Consider the following 17,429-nt stretch of genomic DNA (forward strand, 5'->3'; position numbering starts at 1 on the left):
AAAGAACATTTTCTTCGAGGATGATTACACAAAAAGTGAATTACTGGATACTGCGGACGCATTTAGAGACGAGTACGACAAGTACAAAATTGAAACAATTGCGGAAAAATATGGCGTTTAGATTTTAAGACTGCCGCCTTACCGTTGCGAGCTAAACCCGATTGTACTGTACAATAAGTTAAAAAAACATTTCAAAAAATCCCCTTCCTCATTGCAAAATATCTGGGTTTGAGCGATCCTGACAAGTATACAGGCCACTGTGTGTGTCGAGCATCAGCAACTCTGCTTGCAGACGCTGAAGCCACTCTGACAACGTTAAAGCGGCATGGCGGATGGAAGAGTATTTCAGTTGCTAAAGGATCTATAGAGAATAGTATAACTTAAAAAAATAAGGATTCAAGGATACTGGCAGGAATACTTTCTGGATCTGGCTTTTTCTTACATAAACTTAATACACAGACAATAAAACATGAATTAGCATTTGCTCCTGGCGATCTAACTATCACCGGATCTTTCCAGAATTGCCAGTTTTATGTGAATTCCACTAAATAATGTTTGCAGTTATAATTTAATTCCATATTTTGTAACTTTAATAATAAATGTTTCAAACATTTATTATTATAATTCCTAGTAAATATTAAAATTAATGTTGCTCACGCCATCTATCAGCCGAGCGCGGAAGCATCTAACTTACTTCAAGGAAACTGTAGTCCTAATAGTTCCGACTTTGGCCACAAAATCCGAGCGTTCGTAACCTCCCGGCATTTCATCTCCCTTTTTTGTTCCTGAACGTCCAACATACAGGACGAAATTTTGTTTGAGTGGTCTCTTGACGGGGTAAGCCGAAAAATTCCTTTTTTCTTTTATATTTCGAATAAATATTTATTTTAGACCCTTACCGGGAGCACAAATAGTTGCCAGAACTATGTTTATTGGCCCGATGTTATGTCAGCTATGGATTTACGGTATGTGTTCTGAAACCAGAATGTATAATTTCCCGCCATTACACCCTCAAAGATTCGAAGAATTAACGTTGTTTGGTATAAGTACCTTTTGTGGAATATCGCGTTTACTTAGGCGCCCAATCCTAAATATTTTTTGGTGAATATATGTTTCTGCTGCCGACAGATTCAACGTTCCGAAATCTCAGCCTGAATACCTACTTGGTGGAAAATATATCCTTTCTACTGGCCACACAGGCATTTGGATAATTCAGGTTGTATCAATTTTATATTTTTTTATTGAACTGTAAATCTTATTTATGAACTAAATAACAGTGAAGTGATTTATTATTGATCTTTTAATTACATAGATATCTACATAATATATAAATATCTACATAATATATATATATATATATATATATATATATATATATATATATATATATATATAAATATATTGTTTTATGTGAACGATTTTCGACATTTGGGATAAAGTAAAGAAAATAATTTTATTGTTATATATTTCTCATTTATAATCTAATGCCAACATATAAACTGTTTGTTTTCTTACGATATGATTTTAATTTTCGTTTCGTGTAAGCATTTCTCATTTGTAATTTGATACCCAAACAGAGACTATTTATTTCGTTTCCTGGATAACCTAATTCTCCTAGACTCTTTTAATAAATTTTTGTTCGTTACAAAATATTAAAGGTTATCTTTGTTTTAAATTTTTCATTTTATTTCTTTGTTTGAGCTCGTTTCCTTACGAGGGTAAACTATTAAAGAATGGTGCTCAATTCATTTTAATTTTAAAGATAATACAAACAGCTTGTATATGAATTTTGAAAGAACCACACCCAACCTCTTCCCGACACGAGCAGAAGAACCTAGATTATCTGTAAAGATAAGTAAATAGTTTGCTTACGTTACAATGTTGTTAAGAAGTTATCAAATTTTTTTGTCTTTATGCCTGTGCGGCCTGTCGTAAAGTACACTTTATGCCCTCGCGGGCATAAAGTACACTATTACGTAGTTGGTAACTAAGCAATAAAAACAAGATAATGAACTAGTGACATACAATAACTAATATATATTTAACATATTTTTACGAGCTTAACAAAAACAACAGAATATAAATAAACTCCACACCAATGTATCACTCCACGCTTCAAATAATTTCAAATATATTTTCAATAGTTACAGATGAGACCATAACCTAGATGATAATACTATATTTCAATAACTAAAACTGTAAAAATGACAAATAATAGTGCAAGTAAAAACTTTACTTTAATCCATCTATTCTAATCTAACCGATCTAATCTAAAGTAACAGATCTTGTGTGCAGTATTGTTAATTCCTTTAATGCCCGTCTACCACTAGAATTTAGTAAAAAGACCTTAACGAAGTCAATACGATACTTTAGCAGATTTCTCAATCCTCCCTGTATCACTTACGCAGTTTACTCGTCAATACCAATACTTCTCTTCTCATATTGAAGTAACTGTGCAAAATGTGTTATGATCATTTAGCAATTTGCGAATCGCATAGCAATTAAGAAGGTTAATATACCCTAAGTCCGTTACTCGCATCTGAAAGTGTTCCTCTTTTTTTTTCTGCTTTCTTCGGCAATTACGACGAGTTCAGTTCATGGAATAACGGAAACTGGTACTCAGTAAACCCGAGTGTTCGATGTCGAGTTGAGCGCATTTTAAGTTTAGTATTCGACGGTGGTGAATGCTCGGTGTTAGTAGGGTGTGTTAGAAGACATTATAGGTAAAGAAGATATTTATATTTATTTTCTATTAAAATCTTAAAGACTTTGTATACATTCTGCCATACAATAAATTCAAGATAGGTCAATACGCAATACGCACATCACTATGCACTACTTTTGTGGCAATCCCTTCATTATACTGACTCATAGGATTTCTATTGAGTCTAATATGGTTTGTGTCATGTACTGCCGATCTTTGTAATTCATCTATCTATAATGGTTTTGAGGCCTTTGCTGCTTCCCATATTCTCTTTATCTATAATTTTGCGTTTCGTATTTTTTTTCTAATTTTCTCTCTCCACTCTACGAAAGCCTGTCTCTTTTCCTTTGTTCCATGATCAATAATCATCCATCCAAGCCATCTTTTATTTCTGTATATGTTCCCCATTTTTTGTGTGGTATATTTGGATATATTTTGGTTGTTTCAGCATTAATTAAAGTATGTAGTCGATTTTCCGTATTACTCTATTATCGTTTATTATTATTGTTTGCAATTGTATCATTAATATTACGCCTAAGAATAGGACTACCTCTTTTACAGTTTTGTCTCTTTTTCTCTGTTGTCTATCGTTGCGTTTTTGGCCTTATTTAATCGTTCTTTGAAATTTTCGTCTCATTTCTTCAGGATTTCTTTTTGGTAATTTATTATGGCTCCGTCATTACTTCTACATAAGTTAGTCCAGGTATAAATTTCTTTCGCATTTTATTTAGTTTCTGCTCGAGTTTCCTCGTCCCTGGTCTGTTGTTAAGAGTTTGCGGTTCTTGCATGTCTCTTTTTATTTGTTCTCTTTTCTTTCTTCTAAATAATTTCTCTTCTTTCCTTAACATTTCATACTCTTTTTATCGTTGTCTTGTTAGTGCTCTTTATCAAAGTCTTAGGTATGCTTGGTTTTTCCTTCTAGTTTCTTCAGTACATTCTTCGCCAAACCAACATTGGTTTGGATTTCCCCTCACCGTCGCAAATACTTCATTAGTACATTCATGTTAGTACTCTTTGTTGGAGTCTTCGGTATGCTCGGTTTTTCCTTTTTGTTATTTCAGCACATTCTTCGTCAATTCCAATTCTTCGCCAGTCCCAATTACCTCGAGACTAGACTTACCACCTAGACTTTTTTGCATGTTTTCTAATACTGTTGTATTTCATTCTTTGCATTGTTAGTCTTGTTTAAAGCTTTCTCTATACGTTTTGGCTTTGTGTGGATTTTTAAGCTTTTCCACGTCGTATATCTCTGTTGTACAACCTCTTTGCATTTTAAGTTGATTATCCACCGCTATTTATTGTGTGATGGACTTTGCTGTAGAAACGATGGAGTCTTTTTCACGCTACGTGGTCGTGGTTCCATTTGAGCTTATCCGTATCTATTTACTTTATGGCTTCTTTCTAAATCCGCAGCAAAAATATGTTGTATCTCAAGATAGTGCATCAATGTAATATCGCAATAATTTTTATTGCCATTTCCGTAGTTTCATATTTTAATCTCCATTTTTTGTCCTAGTTTCTTCCTGTATTCTAGATTGCAGAGTTTAAAGGAGTCATTCAATTTCTTTAATGCGGCTACAATTTTAGTCGAAAATGCATATTTTGTATTTAGAGGACCATTTCCTAAGTAAAAATTGAAATGCCAAAATAAACTTATTTTCAATTAAAATTGTGCTTAATTCTCATTAAAGATAGTGAATATAAAAATATTATAAAAATAGGTCAGAACCATGTTCAAATACACGTGTAATACACCTTTTCTATGGACGCCAAAGTAAGGAATGGCGTCCATTCCTTAGTCGAGTCCAGAAGGCGAAAATTGCCAATTTTGCACATTCGTCGTTTTGGAATTATACCGACGATATTCGATATTAATTTTAACAATTCAAGTGGCTAAATAAACTAACGAAAATTAATTTCAATTTCGCGAAGTAAAACTAAATTTTTATGAATTTACTTTAAACTGACATTTCGGGTTGGAAATCTCAGTTTAATGTATTGACAAAATGCCAGTTAAATATAAATTGAAATTTATATTAAAAAATTATAATAATTACATGAAAAATTTTATTTAATATACTATAGTTATTACGCATATCAATCCTATAATTTTGTTCATGTTGTCTCATAAAATGGTTTTAATTTAACCTGTCTAATTCGATTATAAATTCTTTTGGATAAAATTGGCATCGCTGCCGTGAAAACTCGGTAAGGCTAGCTCTTCACTTGCGATTTTTAGTCGCGGCGGCAAAAAAATCGCTGTCATAGAAGATGTAGAGGATGCCTCCACTGCGATTTATAAATCGCTGAATTACATCAGTTTTCCAATGGATCACATCAAAACTACTTGTGTAATCGCTCTTTTGCTCGGGCGAGAACTAAGCGACGAAAGCATCGTTATTGGATTCATCCGTTAACAAATCAAAGATTTTTTAAAGAACAGTTTTACATGAAATTTGAACAATAGTATGAATAGTACTCAAAATGTCCCCACCATTTCCAGCATATTCCTCGTTGTCTGACATTTATTATTGAAGACATACCAGGCTCAGCTGGCTTCAGAATCGCGACTAAACAATAGTAGTTTTCTTAATCGTTGTGATCTGTGATTATTTAGTCGTAAATTGATTGACTTGTATTTAAAACAATGTGTTCAATCCTTGCGTCTAAACAATCCCGTGACTACAAAACGCAAGTGGAGGACTAGCCTTAAAGATTGCACTTCCCAAGTTATGTGTACTGAAAAGTCAAAATAAGATAGACTATAGTCATCTATCTTTTAATTTAACTATTATTTCAGGCAAAATGTTACTGAAAAATAAATGTTGGATATTCATTCCGTATTTACTAGTTTTTGTCTGCAGTGAAGAAGTAGGAAAACAAAAAACTAGGAAAGGAAAATTTCTATTACCGTTTTATGTCCAACATAGGCCAATAGAAAATAGGGGATTGTATGGTAAGTACATCGATTCACTTTTAGACGTTTAAATCATTTTTCTAATTTGTACTTTATTAATTAACGTCTAGAAGATGCACAATACATTGTGGATTATAAAGTAAATGTGATATTAAATATGAAATTTATATATAAACATATTTCATATTTAATATCACATTTACTTTATAATCCACAATATATTGTACATCTTCTTTCTAAATATGAAATTTATATATAAATATATACTGTTAACAACAACGGAGAAAGACTCATAAATATATGCCAACAATATGAGTTAAAGATTTTGAATGGTTTTTTCGCCCACAAAAACATACATAAATACACCTGGTATCAGCACACAAGAGGTCTAAAATCGATAATAGATTATTTCATAACAAGACAACAAACTAAGTTAAGAGTACAGGACGTAAAGGTGAATAGAGGAGCAGAGTGCGGCTCGGACCACTGCCTGATAATAGGAAAAATATATACACCATTCATAGACAGGAACCACACAGACATCAACAAAGAACACAGAGAAAAAATAGAAAGAACTACGTACACCTTAAATAATCTAGATAACGAAAGCACACAGTTACTTTACTCCTGGAGACTAACACAAAAACTACAGGAATCACACAGATCAACGACGGATGAATACGAACATATAAAAAACTGCATAAAAGATGCAGCGCTAGAAGCCTTAGGGCCACATGTACGCAGAGTAGATAAACCATATTGGTGGGATAAAGAAGTGGAAGAAAAGATAAAAAGAAAGAAGGAAGTATATCTAAAGTTATTACAACAGGGAGACGAACATACAAAACAACAATATAAAAACTTGAATAAAGAAGTCAAACGAGAAGTGGTTAAAAAGAAAAATAGTGCATGGGAACAAAAATACCAATACCTAGACAACCATATAGGAGGGACAAAGAGCTCTGAAGCCTGGAGAACTATAAAAACGATGAGAACAACGACAAAAAACCAAGTCATAATAAATAGAATACCAGAGAACACATGGGTAGAGCATTTTGAGAACTTATTAATAGAGAGAAGAGAAAGGTTTAAACAGACAAAAGGACAAGTGGAAACAGAAGGAAGAATCGAAATATCAATAGAACAAGTGAAAGAAGCAGTTAAGGGAATGAAATTAAAAAAATCTCCAGGCCCAGGCGGAATACATCCAGAGTTGATTAGGTATGGATCATCAAAACTGTTTGAAATGATCCGAAAATTATTCGAAAGATGCTTAAACGGAGAAGAAGTTCCAGAAGAATGGAGACAATTGTATATCTCTCCAATACACAAGAAAGCCACAAAGATGGATCATAAAAACTATAGAGGGAACGCAGTGATTGCTACTATAGGCCGACTATACTCAAAAGTACTACAAAACCTGATAGAAAATAATATTAAAGACAAACAACCCGAAGAACAAGCGGGATTTAGGTCCGGACGCTCCACTATGGATAATATTTTCACATTAAAAATTGCAATGGAAAAACGAGTGCAGAGAAATAGAGAAACCCATATAGCTTTAATAGATTTGGAAAAAGCATATGACAGTGTACCGATCTCCCAACTATGGATAGAAATGGGTAACTTGAAAATAAACCCAATTCTTATTAACGCCACTCAAAAATATTACGAACAAAACTTTGCAAGAATTAAAATGGGACAAGAAATCACCTCTCCTTTTTAAACAACAAAGGGACTAAGACAAGGCTGCTGGCTGTCACCCACCTTATTTAAAATCTATTTGGAGAGATCCTTAGTTAAATGGTGGAAAGTTAAATAACGGTGGAAGAAAACAAGCTATATACACTTTTCTTTGTGGATGACCAGGTAGTAATTGCCGAAGACAGCTACGATCTTAGCTATATGGTAAGAAAACTGCAAGAAGAATATGAGGTGGCAGGTCTAAACATGAATATGACAAAGTGAATATCTCTCAGTGGGAACAAATGAAATATGTGATCTAGTCTTGGAAGACGACAAAATCAAAGGCGTGCAATCCTGCAAATATTTTGGGGGTCATTTTCAACAAGAAGGGAAATAGCGCAAATGAAATCAGGGAAAGAATAAACAAGGACAGAGCAGCGACCCGTGCCTTAAACTCTCTTCTCTGGCAAAAAACAATTCGACGAGAAACCAAAAAACACATTTACGGTAGTATAGTCCAAAGTATTACACTTTACGGTTCGGAAGTATGGGACGTCACCAAAGCTAATAGAAACAAACTTATGACGACAGAAATGGATTATCTGAGACGAAGCTGCGGTAGATCGAAGCTGGAGAGAGTTAGAAACGAAATGAAAATGGAGCGAAATATCAATGATGACATAGAAAGAAAACAATTAATATGGTTCGGACATGTTAAAAGAATGCCAGATGGCCTAGAAGAGTACTGGAATGGATCCCTCCTGAAAGAAGAAAGAGAGGACGACCACGGAGAAGTTGGCGCAACGATATTGATGAAGCAATGGCGGCAAGAGACTGAGAAAAGGCAACTGCATATGACAGAAAAAGATGGAAATTGGGGGCGTAGAAGCGGCGACAACCGTAATAAATCCGGTATTATATATATATATATATATATATATATATATATATATATATATATATATATATATATATATATATATATATATATATATATATATGTTAGATCACTAATCACGTATTTGACTTTTTAAAAAAAGAACTTTATTTGTTACAAATTAAATATTAAATAATAGTACAAAATTAAATTAATTTAAAATGACTACAATAACTGGACTGGTCGAAGTTGCAGCTAAGAGTGGTTCCGGCATCTGAGAATGGTAATTTATATGTTTGGTATGAAGTGCTGAATTGCTGTTCCCATGAATATTGGCCAACGGTTCGTACAAAGTTCTAATGCGTGCTCAGCGGTTTCTATGGGAATGGGATGATGAAATCTGAAGTCGGCGAACTTAAGCTAGTTCAAGGTTAATATTTTCTCATATAACAGCTCCCCTTATTAGTGAAAAGTCAATGCCATTGCTTTGACTTTTACAGAGTAATTGGTGTTTCTGCTTCGCTTTCTTGTTGGACATTGGGTCTTCTTCTGAAGGAGGCTAAGCCCTGAAGTTTCTGTCTAATGGAATTTCTGCGTGGTAATGAAGTTGGACGCTGATCCTGGGACAAGGAGATTGCAATTTTTGGGAATATTTTGGTTCGGTATTTGCAGAAAAGGTATAAGATAACTAGGATAATAATCAGGGATAAGGTTGATATAGTGAATAAGGGTAGATGTTCCTCAATGAATGATTGGCTCATAATATGGTCCAGTTCTTCTGAATATTGGTCCAATTTGTGTTGTGCAATATTTAAGTCATCTACGTTGATCTTACTGAGTTTAAGTGGTTTCAATTTTGATAGGTGACTCTTTGTCTCAAAATGGTCACAGCATCTGTAGGGTACGTTAACTGGGTGACTTCTATACGTGATATTTGTATATTTCTCAATTTGGTCTCTAGCATGAATTCTGGTACTGCCGATGAATGCAATACATTCGGGAATTAATCTTAAGATTGAATTTGTTTTGATTATTTGTGTAGTGACGTCTTTTCTTGCACATTTGATTGTTACTGGTAATGGATCGGAAATGGTTAGTAACCATAAATTTCGGTCAATTTCTTGTACATTGTAACCTTGTGCCAAGAGCATGGACATCTGGCAAGTTTTTGGTAAGTTGCTAAGAGGTTTCAAAAGCTGGGCTTCACATATAGCATCTGTGTCTATGGGATACGGAAGAATGTCTGTACACATTCTTTGGTTTTGACTGATTTGTTTGCATTTTTCGGTGTCCATGGGTAAGACATATGAAATTGAATCATCATCTCGCGCTATGTATTTATGAACAGTTGAAAGTATATGATGAAAACCAGTTTGATTATCTAATATTGGTATTGAATATAATTGATACAAGGTGAATATTTCGGGATCAACTAACGGAATTTCGAGAACGAAAACAATTTTTGAATCAAGCTGATAAGCTTGCAGTTTTATTATGTCAATATACTGAGCTATATTTGACATATAAGTGGGTAGAGGCAATACGTTATTTTGTAATGACTGTGAGATTTCTTTTAATGCGTCCATTAAGTCTATGGGCGAAATAATAGAACTATGTAGAATTTGCAGGCGAGAGAATGTTATAGAATTTAGTATATCATTTAAATAATTTTCTAAAAATACGTAGCTTTCCATTAAGGACTCACATAAATCTAGTATTTGTAATTGTGCTTGGTAAAAGGATATGTCATTATTAATGTCCAGAAGTGTAGTCTCGATAGTTTTTAAGTCTTTGTTAAAAGTTTCTTCGTCTATTTGCAATTTTTGAATTGTAGTGTTGAAAGTTCTTATAACTGAAGTGGTAACAGATATTTGATTTTTTAGGAGATTTTCAATTTGAGTTTCATCGGAATTTATCTTATTTATACATTTATTAAAGTATTCGCCATCAGAGGCGTCTAAATTTCCAGTAATAGATTTCCAGATTGTTCCAATACCATTTACTAAACCGCGTTTTAGGCGTTTATTATAAGATACTGTGTCAGAGGTTATTTCTTTATATTTTAAATTAACGGAGTTTGAGATTTGTTTTAGCAGACTAACATGTGTCTGTACTTCGGCTTGAAAGGCAAGTTTTCTCGGTGTATCCACGTTAATAAATTTTTCTAACAGGTTTTCCAAAATTCTGTCATTATTGGATATTGTAGTTTTGATAGGTAATAATTCTTTGTAAACAAGTAAAGTCCATTTGTCATTAGATATTCGTATAGTTCCTTTTTCATGAAAAAATATTCCAATTGTGTTATTAATTGGAGTGAGGAGAATTTGGGATTGGACGATAGGAAGGAGTCCATAGAATCTGTAAAGGAAAATTATTCAAAATAAGGTTTGAGTCTGTCAAAATTTACTTTAGAGGTTTGGTTAGTTTTGGGGTTAAGGATAATTGCGGAATTTGTAAAAACTTCTTGAATTTCGAAAGGTCCATTAAAAAGATTATCCGATTTTGATTTAATTTGTGATTCTTTTACGTAAACTTTGTCACCAATTTTAAAATCAGGTCTTCGTTCTGAAATATTCTCGTCAAATCTTACTTTCGCCTTTTCTTTCTGTCTTTCTGTTTTTGCTCTGGCTACTTTGTAAAAATATTCCATGCGGTTATTCAGGTCTCGAATATATTTACTCATTAGTGTTTTTTGATTGTATAGAGTTTCTGGTGGTCGGCCTGCAGTGTGCCCAAATATAAGTTCATATGGTGTGAAACCGTGGGTCTTATTCTTTGTGTTGTTATAGCATATTATTGCATAAGGAAGTATAGTAAAGGGATGATCGTTTGGGTTCTCGGCTTGATTTGCTCTAATCATTTCTGAGAGTGTGGCATGAAACCTTTCTATAGATCCATTAGATTGTGGATGGTTAACGCTAGAAAATGTTAGTTTAATGTCGTATAATTCGCATAGATCTTTGATTATAGCATTCTCGAATTCTCGACCGCAGTCACAATGAATTCTTAGTGGTGTTCCATAGTGTTGAAAAAAGAGTAGGAGTGTCTTGACTACTGTTACTGCCTTTTTGTCTTCCAAAGGATAGGCTTGCGTGAATTTTGTCAATTCGTCACGAATAGTTAAAGCGTAGTTCCTAGTAGGGTATTCGAATATATCCATATTTATTCTTTCGAATGGTGTTTTTGGAGTTTCTGTTATGACTAGTGGTCCACTTAAGTTTTTCCTGCAAATCTTAACTTTTTGGCAAATTTCACATGCTTTTACAAATTTCTCTACATCTTTTGTTAAATTCTTCCAATTGTATTTCTGCTTTATTCTTCTGACAGTTTCGTTTATTCCTCGATGTAAGTTGTTTTTACCGCAATGGTAATGATCTAAAATTTGAGGGATTTCGTCTTCGCTGGCTGTTTTAATTATATTTTGACAGATTCTTAATTTTAATTCTTTGTCAGCAAAAATATAAGAAAATATCTCTAGGATAGGTAGTTCGAGATTATTTTCGACGCAATATATTTTTGATTCATCGAATTGATCTTTATTTGCAAAAAGTACAAGAAACAAGTGTGATATTACTCGTTCGGGATCAAACGGTAATGGTATAATAAAATATTTTCGATCTTTTACAGTTTTGCTGTGTACAATATTAATTCTTCGGTTACTATATTCCATGTTTTCTTCGAATATGTCATTCATTATTTTCTCGTGAAGTTCTTCAAGTTTATTTTGCCAAAAAAATGTAACAATATTTTTGTTGGATTTGTCTAATAAGTCCGTATTCGATGTTTCAATTTTAGAATAATCGATTATTGACTTTGTTCTATACAGTTCGATAAACTTGTCAAGTTCTTCGGACATTTTTTCTATATTTTCTTCATCGTCGTCTTCGTTTTCTTGAGTTTCCGTATCATCTTCATTCGATGCATGTAATGAGATTTTTGATTGAAAGTTTGCACAATCCTTGAAATGGTTAATCTTTATCCTTGAGAGGGCATCTGCATTTCTGTTTATTTTTCCTGCGCGATGTTCTATTTTATAATTGTATTCTTCGAGTTTTAGGCGCCAACGCGCTAATCGGCTTCCGGGATCTTTTATCGAGAAAAGCCATGTAAGGGGTCGATGATCGGTAATCAGGGTGAATTTTCGGCCAAAAAGATATGGTCTAAAATGTTTGACTGCCCATACGATAGCTAATAGTTCTCTCTCTATCGTCGAATATTTTGTTTCGGCACCGCATAATGTTCTGGAGGCATAAGCTATGGGTAAATCTTTTCCAATAGGGCCTTGTGATAGAACAGCTCCAATCGCGAATGCACTAGCGTCAGTTGTGAGTAAAAATGGTTCCTCAAAATTGGGATATATAAGTATTGGATCTGAAGTTAAAATATTTTTGAGTTCGTTAAAGGCTTCTTTGCAATCAGAATTAAAAATAAAAGGTACGTCTTTCTGAAGTAGTTTCGTAAGTGGTTTAGAAATTTTGGCAAAATTTGGAATAAATCTTCTATAGTAACCGGCTAAGCCTAAGAATGACTTTATTTCTTTGGTGTTCTTTGGTTCCGGGAAGTTTTTGATACAAGATATTTTAGCTGGATTTGTTTTTACACCATTTTCTGTTACAAGGTGGCCTAAATATGCTACTTCTTTTCTTAAAAATTCGCACTTGTCTGGCTGTATTTTTAAATTTGCTTTTCGTAACCTTTTAAAAACTTCTGTTAGTCGTGACATGTGATCATGAATAGTGGGTGAGTAGATAATTATGTCATCCATATACACTAAGCATCTTTCGTTTTGTATTCCTAAGAGGATGTTGTCCATTACTCTCTGGAAAGTAGATGGAGCATTCATTAGTCCGAATGGCATGCGAACAAATTCGTAATGTCCATTTTCGACGGAAAAGGCCGTTTTCTGGATGTCTTGTGGCTCGATTTCAATCTGGTGAAATCCAGACGCTAAATCTAGTGTTGTGAAGTATTGGCATCTTCCTAGTTGGTCCAATAGTTCTGATATTTGTGGTAGAGGATAACGGTCTTGTACTGTGAGTTCGTTGAGTTTTCGATAATCAATAACAACTCGCCATTTTTGTTTTCCTGACGCATCTAATTTCTTCGGTACGACCCAGACTGGACTCGACCAGGGCGAGACACTTTTCTGGATTATTCCTTCTTCTAGCATTTTATTAATTTGCGTCTTTACCTCTTCCTTATGTATTTGAGGATATCTATAGGATTTAGTGAAGATAGGTTTAGCGTTGTTTGTTTCGATTTTGTGCTTGATTTCGTTTGTGAAGGTCAGTTTGTCGCCTTCGACATAAAATATATCTGCGTATTCAGTACATATATCTAGAATTAGTTCTTGTTCTTCGCAATTTAGATGATCAATTCTTAGTTGTTCTTTAATTATTCGTGTTCTATCTACTACGGGTTCTTCAAAATCATTTCCGTTGTAGGATAGGATTGTCTCCGAATTTTTGAAAGGTTCGATTGAAATGTCTGAAAATTCGATTGTCTTCGGCATAGCATTAGCATTTAGTACGGAAGTTAAGAATTCTCCATTTTCATCTACATGAACTAATGCATGAGGTAATCTAACTTTTTCTATTTCTTGAGCTGATAATATGGCATCTGTATTTGATAAGTTGCATTTTAGTCTGCATATTTGTTCGGTCCGGCTGTCAATGGTAATTCTGTTTTTTCCTTTTATTCGTTTTCTCTCTGGTCTTTCAAGATTTTTGTCTTGATCTCGGTTTTTTACGATAGTGTATTTTTCATTTATAGGGTTATGATATTTTAAATTTGATTCCTGTTTAGAATCTGATTTAATTTTTATTTTAGGTTCGTTTTGTCTTATGTCTGTGGGGTGTGTCGGTGTTTTGTCTTTAGGAGGTGTGTTTGTCTCGTGTCCTACTTTGTGAAGGGTGACAGTTTTAAAATTTGTATGCAACTGTCGGGATTTAAGATCTATTACGCATTCATAATGATCTAGAAAGTCTAGGCCTATTATGCCATCGAAATCAATGTCTAAATTGAAAATAAAGACTTTGTGAGGATTATTGTCAGTGAAGGGAATCAGGACAGATTCTGTTATTAACAATTTTTGATCGGTTATACCTTGAATAGTAACGTTTTCAGGAAATCTATTATGATAATTGCGTGCTGTGTTTTCTTTGAAAACAGTGATTCCAGCACCTGTGTCGATTAAAAGTTTAAAAGTGTTGGTAGCATCGTTAATGTAATATAAATTTTTGGAACTCATTGTATGAAATGGGGTTACATGAATGTCTGTTCGGGAAAATTGAGATTCGGGTGAAAGTTGTCTAAGTTGAGTGCTTGGATTTGTTCTTGGATATTCGTAATATCCGTTGAGGGGTTCGTATGATTGGGAGGATGATTTTGATTCTGAAGTGAAAGAAAATCCTGATAATTTTGTGTGTTATTGGTTTCGTAAATGTTATTAGTTTGTGGATTATTTTCTGTATAATAATCCGTTTCATAGTTTTCATAGTTATCGGTATTATAATAATTATCTGTATAGTAATCGTCTGTATAATAGTTAGTCGTCATTTCATCAGGGTATTCGTTTAAAACATGTGCTCTTTGGAAGTTTGGGTTTCTTTGAATAACAGATGGACGATTTTGATTTTGATTTTGAGATGAAAAGGAAGGTCTCTGTTGGTTGAAATTTGGATTGTTGGACGAATATTGATTCCTATTAGGGTTCTGATTGTTTTGATAGTTGTTAGGTCCATTATTATATTGGTTTTGGTAACCGTGTGGCCTAGAAAAAGTTTGGTTTGGCTGTACGAAACGTGAGGAGCGGCATTCACTATTTAGATGACCAATGCGGCCACAATTTGTACATTTTGTAAACTGAGATGAGGGTCTTCTCATTGGTTGAGAGGATTTAGGAATAGTTGATCTAGAATTATATTTTTGTTCTTCAAAATATGACAATTGAAGTTCGCGTCTAATACGATTGCTTGCTTCAATGAGATCTTTTGGATTACTAGCCCTAATAATTTGTCCTAGACGAGGTTCTAAACCGGTTAAAAGTGTGTTTAGGGCCATGGTATCGATTAAGTCACATTGGGCAGTTTTTTGATCTGGGGATAAATTTGCTACTTGGATCGAGGCGTGCATTTTTGCATTCAGAACTTGTAAACGGTTAAAGAAAGTTAGAGGAGATTCGTTAGATAGTTGTCTTAGTCTTTGTAAGTCTTGTATTAAGGAGGTCAGGTCTCTACTGTCTCCGAAATGTAGATTTAGTAATTGTTTTATTTCTGTATAAGAAATTGGTTTTCTAGAATTAATAAGCTGTGCAGCTTTACCTTTAAGTTTATTTTTTACGTGAATCGTTAATAGAACGCGCTGATCGCCTGTGGCCATTTTAAAAGCACAGTCGCACGCATCTAAAAATGTAGAAAGAGAAATCGGATCGCCTTCAAATTCTAGGATAATAGAAAATATTTCCGAAAGCTTGTATGGTTCGATTTCTTGTTGAGTCTGGGAACGTGTCTCAGGCATTTTTCGAGGTATTTTTAAACGAAAATGAAAAATAGAAGTATGGAGAAATATAAAATGTATCAGTATATAAGGGAGAAAAAAAAAATGTGGTGGTGGTATATAAAGGGCAAAAATGTATCAATATAAAAATATCAAATAATATATCAACAAAAATGTATCAAATATACCAAATAAAAATATATCGAGAGAAAATATACCAAAATATAGCAAGTAAGAAAAAAAATATGTCAATAAAATATCAGTATAAAATAGTATGTAAAGAAATATCAATAATTTCAAATATTAGATAATCAACTTGTATTTTTTTTTTATGTATCTTGATTAATTGACTTGCAGTATAGTCAATTTCGTAAATTATTATAACAAAATTATTAACGAGATGATTCAAAATCCACTTACATAAAGAAGAACATCGGGACGCCTTGTTCTCTCTGCTCAGCTACCAGGGGCTTCACTAGGTGTTCCTTCCGTAGATCACAGGAGTGAGGTTGTTCGGAGATGCTTTCTTCTTTAAGGGTTGTCTTGTTCTCTCTGCTCGGCTACCAGGGGCTTCACTAGGTGTTCCTTCCGTAGGTCACAGGAGTGAGGACTTCCGTAGATTCTTTGTTCCGTTAAGGGATGAGAATCCGCCGCTGCCAGTGAGTATACACGTGTTCTAGCAACGTTAACAGGATCCTACTGACTTTGCGCCAATTGTTAGATCACTAATCACGTATTTGACTTTTTAAAAAAAGAACTTTATTTGTTACAAATTAAATATTAAATAATAGTACAAAATTAAATTAATTTAAAATGACTACAATAACTGGACTGGTCGAAGTTGCAGCTAAGAGTGGTTCCGGCATCTGAGAATGGTAATTTATATGTTTGGTATGAAGTGCTGAATTGCTGTTCCCATGAATATTGGCCAACGGTTCGTACAAAGTTCTAATGCGTGCTCAGCGGTTTCTATGGGAATGGGATGATGAAATCTGAAGTCGGCGAACTTAAGCTAGTTCAAGGTTAATATTTTCTCATATAACATATATATATATATATATATATATATATATATATATATATATATATATATATTTATATATATATATATATATTTATATATATATATATATATATATATATATATATATATATATATATATATATATATGTAATATTAATAGTCAATAAGAGGTCAAGAAATTAATTAATGTTCCTTGTCCTCCTGGAATAAACATATTAAATCATGTCACTTTTCGCCATAGCATGCCTGTTTTAGTATTGTATTTCTACTGTTGGTGATGTATCCGAATTTCGAACTTCGTAAAAAACATAATTCGAAATCGCAGCAACCAACATGTCAATCCGAAATAACCTTTTAGAAAAAAGAAGTTTTTGTATTTACTAATTCAATCACTAGCGGGCTCCTTGTTCCATAGGGGATTCCCCGTTTACTGTCGTAATGCTTTTGATATACAGTAAACCAAGATAGCTAAATTGGTAGTTTAATAAGTGGAACAAGGAAAGCTGTGCTTAAATGACCAGCTACTCGATATATATCAACATATAGAGGATTAAATCTATTATTATCTGGTCTATACACCCCAATTTTGCCCTTTTTACAAGATTGAAAAATTTTCTCATCTGTAAATATTACCCTATCCCAAAAATCTTGATTTTGTAGCTGATGGTTTAAAGCAAATAGTTTTGATTGCTTCGGTTGTGGTGTAAGAGCTTGTTTTTTTTTT

General features: G+C 33.5%; 1 protein-coding gene across 1 annotated transcript in view; it reads left to right on the forward strand.

Annotated features, from left to right (window-relative positions):
- The first annotated feature begins 2,569 nt into the window (after positions 1–2,569).
- LOC140435735 (uncharacterized) overlaps positions 2,570–17,429 on the forward strand; it is a 58,604-nt gene continuing 43,744 nt past the window's right edge. The window contains exons 1-2 of the mRNA XM_072524454.1: positions 2,570–2,723; positions 5,505–5,660. Of these exons, the coding sequence (XP_072380555.1) occupies positions 5,510–5,660 (151 nt within the window). The 5' untranslated portion in view covers positions 2,570–2,723; positions 5,505–5,509. The remainder of the gene's footprint in view (positions 2,724–5,504; positions 5,661–17,429) is intronic.

The sequence above is a fragment of the Diabrotica undecimpunctata genome, chromosome 3, assembly GCF_040954645.1.
Source record: "Diabrotica undecimpunctata isolate CICGRU chromosome 3, icDiaUnde3, whole genome shotgun sequence".
Classification (NCBI taxonomy): Eukaryota; Metazoa; Arthropoda; class Insecta; order Coleoptera; family Chrysomelidae; genus Diabrotica; species Diabrotica undecimpunctata.